At 31.4% G+C, this 17343-nt stretch overlaps 1 protein-coding gene across 9 annotated transcripts; it reads left to right on the top strand.

The window, feature by feature from the left end:
* The first annotated feature begins 638 nt into the window (after positions 1 to 638).
* LOC108738262 (ELAV-like protein 3) lies at positions 639 to 15950 on the top strand. Of its 9 annotated transcripts, none has more exons than XM_025978685.1 (8): positions 639 to 1019; positions 4819 to 4857; positions 4914 to 5166; positions 7239 to 7342; positions 7879 to 8032; positions 8926 to 8964; positions 9834 to 10065; positions 10187 to 15950. In XM_025978685.1, the coding sequence occupies exons 3-8, from the start codon at positions 4938 to 4940 to the stop codon at positions 10509 to 10511; spliced, it is 1083 nt and encodes a 360-aa protein (XP_025834470.1). In that variant the 5' UTR covers positions 639 to 1019; positions 4819 to 4857; positions 4914 to 4937; the 3' UTR covers positions 10512 to 15950. The 9 variants fall into 9 exon arrangements, with proteins under 9 accessions (XP_025834470.1, XP_025834448.1, XP_025834490.1 ...); XM_025978708.1 differs by lacking the exon at positions 639 to 1019 and adding an exon at positions 3382 to 3678 and having other exon boundaries at positions 4819 to 5166; positions 10187 to 10349; positions 11785 to 15950; XM_025978674.1 differs by lacking the exon at positions 639 to 1019 and adding an exon at positions 3383 to 3678.
* Positions 15951 to 17343: the final 1393 nt, after the last annotated feature.

The following is a 17343-nucleotide window of genomic DNA, read 5'->3' as shown; positions in this document are numbered from 1 at the left end:
AAAATATCTTTAAAAGTAATGTAATTCTGATATAATCCATCATGTTATACATTTAATAGGTGAAGTTAATTAAACCAATATGGAAATTAATGCTTTCAAGCTTTGAAATACTTTTTATGTGTAGCATAAACTTAATAAAGTGGTTGAGAATATATAGTGCGGCGGTTTTATAAAGTATGTTTAATAAAATGGTAAATGACCAGCGTTTACATACAAAATTATTATAAAAAAGGGAAGAAAAAACGTCTTTTGAACATTATAACTTTACTTGAGCGATAAGAAAAGTAATTGTGAAAGATATGATACTACCTTTGTGGATTGTCGCCGGGGGTTGCTTAAACATTGTGGTCTCTCGTTATGATTGGTGCCCATACTGGTAACTCTAAGAGAGGGTATGAATGACATGATACCCTTTGCGTACGAGAACACCGTTCAAGAAGTAAGAGTTATTTCGGTAGTCAGGTGTTAAGTATGTACCGGCAAATGCTAAAAAATAGGTATGAATGGGGGTGGCGTCAGTAGCTTTTCCCCGGCCAGAGGGCACGAGCGCGCGCATATATCGACCGGGATTCAACCCCTGGACGACACCCTCTTCACCATGCAACACCATTTAGTTATTGCACTCTCTGAATAACACTTGTGTTACGTTTGGTAGTGTACGTTATGTAATAATATCATTCCTTGCATAATTGCTTACATTCGTAATAAAGCTAATAATATTGTCTATATTTATCGATAGTATAAATTAATTATATTAATGTTTATTAACGGTTCCTCCAATCAGTTGTAATTGTTGTACGTATTCTAGGTTGCTTAATATCTGTACTTTAGAGATTATTATAATTCACAGTGCAATCTTAAATTATCTGTTTACTATTTCAATTATTCACGGTACTTTAAAAAAATCTGCGATATTACCATACGTCCTTTATTCAACATCTCCGTGGACTTAATAGTACTACCACCCCCAACCCTTGAGATCTACTATTGTGTATTTTATAAGAGGAACACCAAGAGCGGTAAGTTAACATATATATTTCACTTTTCAAACTTTATTAAACTTTTTCTTTTCTATCTACCACATACTTTAGGTACTTTACGATAGTTTTCTTACTTTTTACAATCAGCCAGGCATTATTAAGAAAAGGCATTCATACCCCCTCTTATACTTTTACTATTTCTTTCATGAATTGATGAGGCGCAACTTTTTTTTTACCTTTTTGAACAGGCCTTGTTTACATTTGTGTGCGATAAGTGGTGCCTTAAGCTAGTTTAAAAAATTCTGGCGACTTATTAATGTTTCGATCTCTTTATGTTGGATACATATATGATAATGATCACAAACTGGCTGGCTTGGTTGGCGGGGTTGTTTGACAGCAGGGAGTTCTCGCGATCAATACTAACGCAGCTTGGCAAAATATATATACATATGTAAAAGCTTTTGATTCCATTATTTAATACCCTCATCTAAAGATATCGCACTCAGCTTTCAACTATTTTATAAAAAAAATTGCAATCTGAAAAAATAGTTCAAATAAAAACTACCCTATTATGTGTGGTTTCTTAATTTTTTTAAGGTCAATACAAAAAGTATAACTTCACCTTGTCCGCCCTACTTTTCTTAAATACAATAACTTAAAAGAATAACAATCATTTTGCCAATTTCGCTTTAATTTGTCGTCAAACCATTGCAAAATATTAAAGTTTAAATTATTAAGTCAAGAATTTGGGGTATACTATTGCTGGTATCTAAGTAGGTCGTTCTAGGAACTGTAGTTAAAATCAAAGATGGCAGACTAAGGATGGGGTTGTAATAATAAAAAAAAATAGACATCTTTCTAGTGGTATTAAAAGTAATTTAGTATTTCAAATAATCTTTAAGTATACATTATATTATCTTATCATTGGAAAAAAAGTAAAGTCTACATGCATATACTTTTGTACTGCACTGTACATTCACAAGATTAAATATGTAATAATTAATTACAANTTGTGTGGAAAATGGCTCATACATGCATACAAAAACAGTAATTAACTAGGAGTAGGGAAAAAAATTTAAAACAAACACAAATTATTTTCTAACTATGAAAAGAAACAGAATTTACAATAAAGATAACTTAAAAGAAATTATCTTTTAATTCTTTTGTTTGTCTCGTATGCAGTTGCGCTTCTTTTTTAATTATTTTAAGAAGGGATCAAAGTTCAAAAACATTTCTTTGTTTTAAAAATCGCTTAGGAAAATGTTGTTACGCATGCAGATTCTCTTAATTCAACCTATTAACTTGTATTTCCTCTATAAAACATAACTTGCCCAACTGATAAAATAGTAGTAACAAAGTGCGCTATGATTTAAGGCGAAACTAATCATTCACTAGTTGGCTCCGTTCAATTTAAAATTAAAAATAAATAATAAATGCTAAACCAAGAGCATTTCTTAACAAGTACTAGCAAATTGTTCTGTGAAATTAGATCAATATAATCGTTCATTAGTTGGTTCAACTTAGTTTAAATTAAAAGTTTCAATAACAATAAAAAAAGAACTCATAAATACGTTTAATACATTTATTTGAAAAACGAATAATAAACACAAAACAACTAAGAACATTTTTTTACAAATACAGAAAACGTTTAAAACTCAAGGAAACAACTGCAACGAGAAAACAGCGATAAACACTGAATTTTCGTTAAACTATAGTAAACGTCTTTTAATTCTTTTTTTAATTTTTTTACAGTTTTATTACATTTATGAAGAACATTAAGATATAATATCTCAGAATAAGTTTACTTATAACTGATAAGGCTGAACTTATTCGTTAAATTTCACTAATACCATCTTTAAAAGACGTTTTGGCAACAGTGGTATTCACCCCTAATTTTGTGGCACGTGCCATATATATAAAAGCGTACAATAGTGTGTGGTGCTGGACGAATAATAAAAAGGGTGGGTATTCTTCCCTACAGTAAATATTAATTGCCTTGTATTAGAAAAATTTTTAAAGTATAGTTCGGTTTTTCATATACATATTACTTATTCAAGTATTTACTTCAAACCATACTCTCAAGAATTTTTGCCTGGGACTGTACATTCCTACATACAGTATGCTGTTTTATTGTTAGTTTAAATTATGTAGGTACTTTCTTATTAGAAGTAATGTAAATAATTAATGTGTGGGGATGTAATTTGTGCTTTTTTATATAGAAAAAGTGAAATAATAACTCAGGCTTAATTCCAAAAAGAAAAATTAAAGGTAAAGTAAAGTATATTGTTAATGTTCCTGAATATGTAAAAGAAACAAAAGAAACATCAAACCTAACCTATAAATTGAAAATATGTTTTTTAAAACTTTTGTTGATACAAAGTAGCCATATTTTTTTAAAAAAGGAAATATTTATTTAAAAATCTACTTTTAACAGGCTTTAAGTTTTTAAAGCGTTATTATTTACTACGCACGCGTAAAAATGAGGGGCCTAGCTTTTGGCCAAACCCACACGTTATTATGTTACAGTCATGGCAGTGTGAATAGTGAGAGTATTTAGCGCGAGAGAACTTTCGTTTAGTTTACTTTTTTTATTTCATTTTGTGTTTAATTTATTTATTATAACGGAATTTATAATTTTCGCGGGTGCTTCATTTCTTTCATGTTTTTGTGGATGCTTTCATGAATTGCTGCCTGTTAGGTAGGTAAATTAAATGTGTCGTGTCAGCGTTAAGCGTCACCCACAATAATGTTTTATTAAAGATACTTACCTATAGTTAATTAAAATTATTTGAATGCAGACAGTACTTTAGTTATCATTAAAAATGTTTCACTGGCCAGTTGTTGCATTAACTAGTTGGCACCAGGTAATTCTGATAAGGGGTTGAAAGATAGTAGAACATAGCCTGTTTGTTTGTTTACATACATTCAATTATTTTGTTTTCATTGCTCTTCATTTGTTCAAAGAATAACAGCTGTAGGTACTACAAATGTTGTTACTTTATAGTGTTATTCCATTTATACTGGAAATTATTAAAACATTACCATTATTTACAGTTAAAAATTGGCCCTTTTTACAAAAAACGAAATATACATCCAGTAATTTACGAATTTTTAATTTTCCTGAGACGCAACAATATGTTCATGGATATTAAGGTTTTGTATATACTTCTAAATCCAAAAATAGACAGTGGTCTAAATTTACACTGAATTTCATATTGATGTGTTCTAGGTTACAAGGAAGTAGCAAGCCACAAAAATATAATGGAACCTAAGTAGATTTACAGATCATTTCCACATTTTAGTATTACCTGTTAATGCTTTAAAGTACTTATCCACATTTTCTTTTTTCTCCTTTATGCCTGCATTATATTTTTTTAAATGGGAGTAGGTACATTTAATGTACCCCTTTTTTGAATATAATATATAAATAACAAATATAATAGCAGAAACCCTTACATTAATGATTGATAATGTATTTGCAAGCATATTTACTTGAGAAATCACAATAAATATATTCATATCAAAATTTTGGTCATGCAATGACCATCAATACACACAGTATAATTAACAACCTGAACCATTTCTGCAAGTGTTATTTGATCTTTTTTATGGGTATAATTACTGCATGCATACTACATGCATAAAAAATGTAGAAAGTTTCAAATTGATTCGTTTTTCTTATATGTATATAGGGTGATCAGCTAAAAGAATTGCTACTATCTAATGAATATGTGTATAACAGGTGTTTGTGGCAAGTTAAATTTTAGGGATATGATCTGATAGTACCAATGTATCTGTTTTTTGATTTTAAAATGGTAATTATTTTTCTCTTTTCCAGATTTTAGTCGCATTACTCTGAATATCTGAAGAAATTCTAGTCAGTTTTCGTCCAACATCGTTTTCTCAATTTTAATTTATTAAAACTTCTTTAAGAAAGGTAACATAGGACCAATAAATATGATGTCAAACGGCTTGGATGCTGGAGTAGTGGGCCAACAAAATGGCGGCAGTGGTGGACAGGGCGGCGGTCAGGAGGAGTCAAAAACAAATCTCATTGTTAATTATTTACCTCAGACAATGACGCAAGAAGAAATTAGATCTCTGTTCTCTAGTATAGGAGAAGTTGAAAGTTGCAAGTTAATTAGGGATAAAGTCACAGGTGAGGCTTCCCTTCCTTCTAACTTAGGTAAGCAATAGTACGCAAGCGCCTTGTAACAATCTTAAGAAGCACTGCGACACTTACGCTCTGTACATTAGAGTGTGTCGAAAAAAAAGGACTCAGAATAAATAAATAATTGAGTCATATTAAAGAAAATGTTATCCCTGGAGATGTAGCCAGCCCTTACTTTAGGGACAACATTGTTAAAAATTATTGTCTTATTCAAATAGTTCAATATTAGTAAATTCTGCCACAGGTCGTTTTTCAAGGAATTAATTTCTATAGAAAATTTTTTAGGGGGGTTAACTTTATGAAGTCGACAATTCCACAAAACTACTGAATACTAGTTTTTCTGAACTCTATCATTTCCTAGATATAAAATATTTAAATGCTAGAGGCATTTTATTTTGAAGTAAAATTAAACATTAAAAATATCGAAAGTTACACTTTTTTGACACACCCTACTGTACATTATCTTATCCTGGTCTACAAATGGGCTCTAATCAAATACAAAATGTTTTTTTATTGTAAAAAGTCAATTTGCCAAACGGTTACTAGTTATAATAAATAAAATATAATCTGTTGAGACATGTTACATTTGTACAACCCATCATACACATGTGTACTGCACACAGAAATCGCGATGTGACCATTTTAGTTACCTATTTGTATGTAAAGATATTAAATATATTTTAGGCGCTACATAAATAAATAATAATAATACTTTTATGTTTTTAAAAAAAGAAGAGTATTTACGTAGACAGCGTTAGTTTTCGTAAACAATACGTAATTGAATTAAAAACTTTAATTTTGGCTTATTATGCCACATCCTGATTAACATAAACTGCTCTATTATAGTACAGCGGCTATTTTATGATATCGGTTATTTTTTTCCCACATTCTTTTTATTGCTTGTCGAGTACATCTTTTCCTCATTTTATTTATACTCGTCAAAAAAATAAACATTGAATTTTGCGTCAGCGCCGATACGAATTACCGATATTAGTTTTTGGAATTTGGGTTATGATATAAACAGAACTATTTGTGGCCAGTTGATGAGATCCCTGCTTTAAACTAAGTTTAATAAATCCTATTAATAAGTATGTTTCAATGAGTTTCTTTTTTAATTAAACTTTTTTTTTTAGAAATGTCGAAATGAATTTTTTGCTGTATCAGAATTAATTTCTAAAAAGGGACTACAATGCTGAGCTTTTAATCGATACCGGTTGCTTGTACTCTTCAAAGTATTTGTATTGCACGTTAATGTGTATGTTGCCGTTATATACATTGTATATAGGTTCCATTTAATGTTGCTTGTATGTACTTCGGGGGCGGCATTTTTCACTACCAAGAGAGCGCCTCTCGTGGAACGCGCCCGAATTAGAGTGTATTGATTCACCACCGTGGATATTAAACGGTGTAGCTCTTTATATTTATATAAAGCGACCACATAGAGGCATATGCCTATGTACCTACGCTACATTACAATATAGAGATGTTTCTGACCTAAATTTTATTTTTTTTGCTTTTGATTGATAACAGAAACGGTATAGGTTCGTAAGCTTCCGGCGCCTTGTCTGGACTCTAAAGTTTAGGATTCTGGATTCACACCCTGTCATGTTTCGTCCTCGATTTCTGTAGACATCTTCAGGACTCGTCTGATACTAAAATGAACCCAGAATCCTTAACCGTTTTAGAAAAAGAAACTCATTGTATACGGATACAGGGAGATATATCACTCCATTTGAAATGCTTGAAAATGTGAGTAGAATCTCAAGCATGTGAGTGAAACACTCTTTCTACTCGCTCCTTGAGTATCAACTCTAGAAGTCTCTAAATATTCACAATTGGCGAAGTTAAGTCTGCTTACCAACGAGACTCCTATTTTTTAAAGTTAGGCACTCATTAGCGCGAATAATTACTCAGAAAAAGAGAGCAGACACTCACATGTTTGAGACTACTCACATTTTTACATATTTCAATTGGAGTGCTGATATACTAAGCACCACTCAACTTCATGCATGCCATCCGTACTGTTTTTATATAATTGTAGTATAAAGTTGTGAGTTAATTATTTTTTTGTTCTATTTCTTTGGCAGGTCAAAGTTTAGGATATGGTTTTGTTAATTATCACAGACCAGAAGATGCCGAGAAAGCAATCAACACACTCAATGGTTTGCGGTTACAAAATAAAACAATCAAGGTATGATAGCGATAATCGAAATTGTATTTCCGTACGTGGATTATACAATTTTTAATTGCTTGCACACGGATACTTTTGTGTTACATATTTGTGTAATTTTCAAATAAGTTTTATGTAAAGTATGTAACGTTGTGTAACCACAATAACTGAAGCAAAAGTAGCGATTGATGTAAGCAATTAAAATACATTCAAACTGGTGCCAAGTATGCAGGTCAAGCCCGGTATTGAAAACATCTTCTAACTTGATTAATTATCGGGGTATAACATTTAGCTTGGAATTTACTTGCCATCTTTTATCTCACGCGACACCCTCGGACTTTCCCGAGTATCAAGAAAAAGTTGGATAAAAATAACATTCTTAATTAAATTATTTGTATCTCGTATTTATAACTTATTCGCATATTTCATTTCTATTTTAGTTCTTTTCTAAATTTATATCTGCGTACTATTTCTTGGAAACGTGTAAATTGCTCCCAACAAAATTAATAACTACCGGGGCACTTCAAAAAGTTTTAAAAAACTTTTCGTGCTTTCAGGTATCATATGCACGGCCTAGTTCAGAAGCAATTAAGGGTGCCAACCTGTACGTATCAGGACTGCCCAAGAACATGACCCAACAAGACTTGGAAGCACTCTTTAGCCCATATGGACGTATTATAACATCTCGCATTTTGTGCGACAATATAACCGGTTAGTGTTTTCTTCTTCTTGTTCTTCTTATCTATTTATCATCGTAGCTTCTTGTGTTTCATTATTTAAAAAGCTCTTCAACTCGTGAATACTTTCAGTTTTATAAATTTAATTTTTTAACGCGACGAACTTTTTTATACATGGTCCTTTACTAGCCCATGTTATATTTGGTGCCATGATACAGTTCTTTTATTTTTTTTCTTACTCCGCCGTTGAGTTTTGTTCAATTTAAAGAGCTTATTTGTTGATTTCTTTTCAGTTATTTATATAATATGCTTTAGTAGCTCTGTTTTTTGCAATTTGTAAAAGTTGAACCTTAGCTTTCGATTTCGTTGAAAGTAAACAATTGAATTTAATTTCTGCATACTGCAAGTTGAACAAAAGTGTGGAATAGTACATTTCACATTTCGAAAAACAAATACATACAAAATACATTAACACAATTATTATTATTAAGCGATTTTCATTATGTTAATTATTATTTTTTGTTTTAATTATCATTGTAGCTTCATTTAATATTATTTGTTATGTAGTGAATTTTTTACCTAAATTATTTCTGAAACGTGGCGGTATTTGTATTTAACTATTATTGTTTCTATAATTTATAGAAATTTGGGGTTTTTAGAGGACTAGAACTAGGAATAAAATAAATCGATTACATACAAATATTCCTAATTAATTAAATATAAAATTAGAAGGGCGGGTTTATAAATTACATTATAATAAACAAAATTAACAATTATCAAAATTTAAGGTTTATATTTTCTTGCGATATTTAAATTTTAAAAAATCAAATAGTAATTATAGTTAAGTAAATACCGCCTTGTGATTTTGTTGATTATTTATGTTGAAATGCTTATACTTTTGCGTTATTATTCTCTTCTCTTTCTTAGTACGTCAATTTGTCACGGGGGCTGGAGAGAATTTAACTGGTACGTACTACCCCTTTTTTTTTTGTAACACGCCACTAGAAACACTCACAATATAATCCAATCAATCACAATTTGGTTGTTCTGTTTAGGCTGTCGAAAGACGATTTTTTAATTATTTTCTCTCGTTAACTGTTCTAGTTTTAAAAATTTTAAAACATTTACAAAATTTCATAAACATGTCTGTATGAACCCCCGAAAGCAAATGACGGTTGTATTGTTATTACAACATTTATCTGTTAATGTTTTTTTTTTATTTTTTTTTTCAAGTTTTAGCATGTTACTAATTGATTTTGTTTTATTTTATTGTTTTCTTTTTGTTTTTCTTATGTTGCATTTTTTTTGTTATTATTTTACAACAAGCAGAGCATCCACTACAAAACACATGCATATACACATGCTCATAACTACACACCAAATTTAATATTGGAAAAGAAAAAATAATGAGTTATACCTATTTTAAAATAATTGAATAATATACAGTATATTAAAATTAATTAATTTTCTGTGTAGGTATGACTTGTTAATAGTTGTTCCTAAGATAAGTTAGCAAAACTGTTACATGGTATTAAATTAATCGTTTCAATAACGGTTTTGCTTTCAAAAGTAAAGTAACAAACAGTAATTACTCATTTCAAAGGTAGCTTGAAGACTTCAAAGAAATTCACTAACGCTAATAAGCAAACTATTCATAGCATTTTAAGTTTATTTTTAAATTGTCGTATGGTACTTAGTGACATTATAATATTAAATTCTAGTTGTTGTTCTTCAGGCAACTGACTAAATAAATGTATCATTGCATTTTATATTGGATAGTGTCAGATTTAATAGAGACGTTTTACCTGGACGAAGCTTCATATTTTGTTTTATAGGCCTGTCGAAAGGGGTCGGATTTATAAGATTCGATCAGCGTATGGAGGCTGAACGTGCAATTCAAGAACTAAATGGAACCATCCCCAAAGGGTCCACGGAACCCATTACTGTTAAGTTTGCTAACAATCCTAGTAACAATAATAAGGCTATCCCACCCCTAGCAGCTTATTTGACACCACAAGCAACCAGGCGCTTTGCAGGACCGATACACCATCCCACAGGTCGATTTAGGTTCGTTTTTTTTTTTTTGTGTTACTCTGTTATGTACTCCTCTCTATACAGTTAAAATTAGAATTGATGGCTATCTGTAATTTCGAATTGATGTGATACTGAAATGGTACGATGTATTTAGGTATTCTCCGCTGGCCGGGGACCTATTGGCCAATTCGATGCTACCTGGGAACGCAATGAATGGCTCCGGATGGTGTATATTCGTTTATAATTTGGCACCGGAAACGGAAGAGAACGTATTGTGGCAGCTTTTTGGTCCGTTCGGCGCCGTCCAGAGCGTTAAGGTAATTAGAGACCTACAGACAAATAAATGCAAAGGTTTCGGCTTCGTGACGATGACGAATTATGACGAAGCAGTTGTCGCGATCCAGTCCCTAAACGGCTACACGCTCGGTAATCGAGTGCTGCAGGTCAGCTTTAAGACCAACAAGAGTAAGACCACATAGAAAAGCGGCGAAACGCCGCTACCGTGAAGTGTAGACACCGCGACCCATGCCGCCTCCCTGTCCGCCTCTTCCTCATTCCTCTAATTTAGTATTTATTGATCAATTAATTATTATTCTATTATGCTATTTGAGATGTTTGGTTTTCCTGTTTAGTTGAGTGAACTAGGCGGAAGAGGGAGTGCCGCATGGGTCGTCGACTTGTGGCAAGGGGAGAAGCGTAACAGCAACCCCCTCGCCACGGTTACTTAGTACTTATATAAGTTACGAAACTAGTCAAAAAGTGCATTCGCGTTTTTTTTTACCGACGTACTTTACAAATTTTCTTTAGTCTCTTTTCCCCATATACCTTTAAAAAAAAAAAGAAACAACTCACATAATTATTGTATATGAAGGATGAGTATAATAATATATTATTATTACATGGGGTATTATCGAAGATGACGCACTAGAAAATAATAATAATGATTATTCTGTGTAGTAATTTATTTTTCGTATTTGATAAGTTGACTTAGAGATCATTTGAAATGTATTTATATGTAGTGTTTGTGTAATTTATATATATATATATGTTATTATGTAACTAGTAGCAATGCAACCAATTCCCGTTGCGCACGTGTAGAAGTCGGTTGGTTCGAATGCGGCTGGCTTCTTCCGGCGGTATCGGGGCATGGCTGTTGTCTTTGGATTAGCGGGGAGGGAGGCAGCCTGGGTTCACACTTATCCAACAGAAACACAACACAGGGCGTACGCTTATAGAAAAAAAAATACCGTTCCAAATAAGATATACAATTATACATATGTAAAAAGAAAACAAGGAAGATAAAACCCGTGCTCGCCTTTCAGTTCCGCCGAATCTCTCTCTCTCTCTCTCTTATTAGTGTGTTTTGTGTTTTTATGGTTAAGTCTTTAGCACTTTACCTAATTTCCGTGTTTTTTCTTTTCGCTTTCCTTTCAGCCTTTTCTAACTGTTATTACTATTTATTTCGTTGCGGAAGTACACACACAATTAATTAATTTTTGTAATGGTTCTATAAAGTACTAGGTAGTACTACTACTACTATTATTATTATTATTGAAACATCTGTTCTATCATCGATCATCGCAACGGTATGCAACGCTTTGGCAAGACCTTATTTATTTATTAATTGATATCTATTTCTTTCTTCTCTTATCTAATTAATTGGTTTCTATTGGACATGCCAGGCAAAGTGAATCAGGTTCTTTTCAGAGTCGAGTTTTTATTTTTTTTTATTTTCTGTTTCATAAATTGAAGAAAACTGTCTGCCTGTTCCATCGACTTCTTGCACGTGTTTCTTAAACGAAGAAGTTCTTCTCACATATATTTATTATATTAATTCGAAGGTAATTCATGTAAATTTTCTGTTAACAACTGATAAGGTTGACAACTATAGTAGAACTTTTTGGCTTAAATTGCACGTAAGACAGCAGATGGATGTTTTTCTTCGGCTTATTACTTTTGATTTAGTTTTAGTTATTTATAGCTAAGTAATTTTTTATTTTGTCATTTTTATTTTGGTTGAAGCAGTCTGCCTTAATGTGAAAAAGCGATTAAAATTTTCTTTATACTTATCTTTTTGTTTTGATTTAGTTCTTCCCATTCTTTATGGTAGCTCTAGACCTAGATCTTTTTTCACTCAATCGGCCAAATGCATGTATCTGCAATGTACATGAAACCTTCTGTCTCGTAAAAAAAAAAAATAAAAAACAAAGCAACACACTTCCAAATAATTGCATTCTATACAATGATAAAAGTACAAACGCGAATTTCTCCCTTCAAAAAAAGTACGGAATGGTATGCAAGGAAAATGAAACGCAACAAAACAAAAGAATGATTTCTAGGTCTAAAGCGTTGGTTTCATGTCATGTTTCGTGTAGCGTTTGTCCAGTAAGTCGCTCAGTAGGTCACTTACAGCACAAGCGGTTTCGCGCAAGCGTCTTAACGCGTTACTTACCGACAACTTCCACTCGAAATGCACTTTATTTTTCTAAACTCTCGTACTGAGGTTCGATATAATATTATAGTAATATTAGGTGTACAAAAACACGTATTGTAAGGAGCGAATTGTGTTCATACTAACAATTGGTTCGGTTATATGGCGAAACGCACATTTAAGATTATGGGACGGGCAATAATAGTTAGGATAATTGACGACGATATAAAAGCTCGGTGCGTTGGGCGGATAAAGTTTTTCAAAAAAAAAAAAAGTAGGTTGATGTCGAATTTTCAGTTTTGACGTGTAAAAATACACACACCTATACACACACACACCTCTTAGACTAATTAAGAGACGTCGACCACCCTTTCCTTACCCATCAAGCGACTTATTTGCGTAGGTATCTCAAGTTGTATAAAGTTTTATGTCTCATTGTAATAAAAGAGGAACAGTGAGCTTTCATTATTCATTAACTCGGTGTTGTTTCAAAGGTTTTTATTTAAATAATATAAAACGAACTCGCTAAAACAAAAGTATCCAACCGGAGTAATAAAATAAAATAATAATCGCATTCGTTTTTCGTTTATAATTCGATCATCGATGCACAATAATCACAATCACGTTTTACACGAACGAGCCTAAACTCAAACACAATTATTAGTTATTACAATTACATTTCCAATACAATACATACTATATCATCTAGGTAATTGAACATGTATCGGTACTTTTTGTTAATTCAAAGACAATATCGAAGGGAACTCATCATACCAATACCTGCATATTTGATCTTTGTACCTAACTAATTCCTATATAAGTATATTAAAAAAAAAAAATACTTGTTCGATACCCAATTGTTGTTCTACAAAAATCGTTAAAAATTGTTGATGAATGTAAACGTAGAGAAAAGAAGAAGAGTGAGAACTTAGAATAAATCGAGAGTAAGTAAGAAAAAAAAAATCAGAGATGTGTTCACGTTTGAAAAAAAATGTACCAGTGAACAGAGTGCAGTCTTATCTGTACTAATCCTCATTTAATATAACCGGTTATATACTGGCCTAAATCGAAACTCGCGTAGGCTAACTCCACACTTAGAACAACGATCAATTTCAAATATAATGTTATTTCTGTCAACATCGCTTATTTACCTTTCTTAGCTTCAATTTGAATAAGCCCAGTACTCTTATATGCAGCTTTTTTAATCTTAAACGATGATTATTATGGATTATGTACCACTATCTATAAGAATTATTATCTCTTTGTGTGTTGTGTAGAATTCTAGCATAAGTGTAAAATAGTACATATTCTTAATTGGTTACTTTCTCTTCATGTGTAGTTGTTGTGTTACGGGCGAAAGATATACCAGAGCAGAAGCCAAAGCAGAGAACCGAGCTTTTTGCCCCTCTTTTCACGAAGTGTTAAGTTTTATCAGAACGAGTGTTAATTAAAAGTATTATGTGTACGAGTACACACGCGGAAGTCGTCGTCGGTATTATTTAAGTACTTATATTAAAAGCATGTACTAAATGAAGAGGAAAAAAAAGAATTCGTTCCTAGCTTTGTTCCTACTCTGTTGATGGCCCACAGGTTCGCCCGACGATTCGCAGGGCTATAGCTCAAATATTGTTGTGACAAAACATTCCATTATTATGATGAAGCTATTATTGATTACATTATATACTCATACCTATTCTATCTGTTTTGATAAAGGTGATTAATATTTAAAATGAATGAATGCAACAAAGATAAATGTACAGTATATTAGAAAGTACAGTACCTCATAAACTGTAATTCATGCAATAACTTAATGTAAGAAAAATTAAATTTCACTATAAATTTAGCATTAGGATAAGAGTCCAGGTTGGTCAATCTCTGACATGAAGGGATCGGGTCGAGGCCTTCTTGTGTCACGAACTTTATCTCTTTTGCGATTTCATCAATTTTCCGATTGATAAATTGATTAAATTTTTATATTTTCAATAGCCAAAAAAACGTCGCACAAACGAAAGCCAAAAAATATTTTATTTAATTCATTATTCAATGGCCTTTTTTTTCAGAAACTTAATGGAAATTCAGTTAACCACATAGCACCTAACTACCTAGCCAAACATTATTCTTTATTCTGAAACTACAAATTTTATCACCACTATATAGCGCAGACACGGGTCTCTAAACTGTGATATACATAGGTAGCATAGGCAAATGAAGTTTTTAATTAATATCCGCATTTAATTTTACCCAATTTGTTTTCCTACTTTTTGAAAATAAATCTGTTGAATAATGAATGAAAAATTACAAAAAAGTTGTACCAAAATGTGCAATATAAATAGGGCATATCTTTCTATCAAACTCGTATTTTGAGGTACAAATTGTACAAAAAAACTTCCGGGAATAACAAAACTAATATAATAATATATTGCGTAGTTAAAATCGTCTATTTATCCGGGTTAAAAAAATCATAGAAATTTTTGCGTTAGTAATTGTCGGTTAGCACAAATATACGTGTAGTTACAATATTTAATATTTGCTATTATTGTCACATAAACGGTTAGATTTAAAATATTTTCAAAAATAATCGCACTGTTTCTAACATTATTTCCGAACAAAATCTCTTCTCTTAATTGGCAATTAACAATGATATCATTTTTGTGTTGAGACCGCGCCACGATTCCATACCCGGTTCAAAATCTGCTTTGATTACAACAGCTAAAATTAATCGGTTCGCAGAACAGATTTTTTTAACTCCAAACAATCGAAAATGTAGTAGTTTAACATTCGTTGCATGCAATGCTTTTGAATGTAATTTTATTAAATTGTCATACGGGATTTCCCTAACTACAGTGTAATGTACTGTTCATTAGAATTTAGCGCTGTTGTAATAAAAACGGGTTTTACAGCGGCATGAAAGGTGAAGCGACATATCAGAGGACAAAGTAAGCACTGCGAAGTGCGTCAAATTACTAAAAAGATCTACGAAATGAAAAGCTGCTGCTCTCACCCTAGTTTCTGAATCTTTAGTAATCTTGAATCGGTTGATATATTCTTATCAATTATTGTCATTTCTTGCTAATGTCCAGTTTCAAAAAAAACAAGTACTAGAAGTGTATCAAACATACATACGTTGTTCGAAATAAATCGGTTAAATAAATAAAGACAACGATAGTTTTTTGCGTTCACTCGGTATGTAATGGCTGTGCGGATTTAAAAGGAATAATCTTATATAAAAAAAAATAAAAAACTCATTGTATTTTCCCCGAGTTGACACTGGACATGCTAGCAAAGAATTTTGCGATATTGTTATAACGCGCGACTTTTGACGCGCAAACGTAAGCAGTGTGGATACAGCCCCACTGCAAAACACAATATTAAAATTGTGTACTCCAGGCTAGAAGTCGGTGTAATGCAATATTTGTACTTTTCCATGTTGACAAACTTATACAATAAAGCATAAAAATCTCCATATAATGAGACTGAATTCTCACAATTATTAGTTTAATTATAACCATTTCCAGGACTTTTCTGTGTAACGCTACAAAAATAAAAAATAAAACATTGGCTATGATTTTAAACAGTTATTGAACATCTTTTCTTCGACACAAATCTCTAAATAACTTAAAAAAAAACTACTACCTCATTAAATAAAAGGTAAGTGAACTATTATTAATTCAATTGTTTAAATATAACTCGTTATAAATCTACACGACCACTGAACATAAACTTCACTGAAAGTTTTACGACACAAACATACACACTATTTTTATTATTGGCAATAAAACATTTTATAAATAATCATTCTTTTATTAAAAGCATCCCAACAGTTATATTTATAGACAATTTGTTTTTTATTTCCGTAGAAGGCTGAAACATAAATTATTATGAGGAAAAAAATCATCTTTTCACAACTCCAAACAGTATCCATCCATATTTAACTTTTGTTATTGCGAATTTGTAGGATTCACTTTTTACATATTTCCTAAAATTACAACATACAACTAAAATATGGCTACACAATAATTAATACTGCAATCAATTAATAATTATAGTAAAGAAACAATTTACAATACTGGTATGTAAATTAGTAATATGGTCTACCAACGCTAATCAAATTAAGGAAACAATATTCTCACTATTGCTAAAGACCTAGTCTTTAACAAGAAAAGAAGTTTTTAATTAGTGTACAGGTATAACATTAAACAAAACTTAAACTAAATAAACACAGTGAAAGACTAGGGAGTATGGGAATAGCCCCTATAACAGTGAGTTTAGATAGACAAAAGTTGAAAAAAAAAATGGTCCAATTTGACCACAAAACTACCTTGTTGATAACTATTGACTAACTAACTATCCTAAATATAATGAATTAGTAGAACAAGAATAAGGAACAATAAAACACTTTTTTTTAAGAAACCTGTTAAATTCACTCTTGCAGGGGCCATCTTCATACCCTTATCGACCCTAGTCCTTTCCTAAAAAATGCATTGATTCCATTACAATTATTAGCTATGTATTATTATTATTACATTATTTTTAGTACACTGTTAGTGTTTTAAAAATATTCAAAAACTGTTCTATTTAACATAGAAATTAAAAGATAGATTTGAACACTTTAAATGAGACAACAAAAACATGGACTAGACAGTAAATATGGGACTATGTTTTTTAAGTCTAATATCATATTCTATTACATATAACAATATTTTTATTGCTTAATATATATGTATAAATATTTATATGGAGGAATAAATATATGAACTGAGCTATTTATTAACGGATCATTTGTACTAGAAACAAGTAAGGTATGAATATGAATTAGACTTTTTATCACCATTACTGTTTAAGTTTAAACAAATAAAATGTTCAACTAGTTCACTTAAAGG

Source organism: Agrilus planipennis, unplaced genomic scaffold (genome assembly GCF_000699045.2).
Source record: "Agrilus planipennis isolate EAB-ADULT unplaced genomic scaffold, Apla_2.0 scaffold88, whole genome shotgun sequence".
Taxonomy (NCBI): domain Eukaryota; kingdom Metazoa; phylum Arthropoda; class Insecta; order Coleoptera; family Buprestidae; genus Agrilus; species Agrilus planipennis.
The sequence above is the reverse complement of the archived record's forward strand: the minus strand, read 5'-3'. Positions and strand labels throughout refer to the sequence as shown.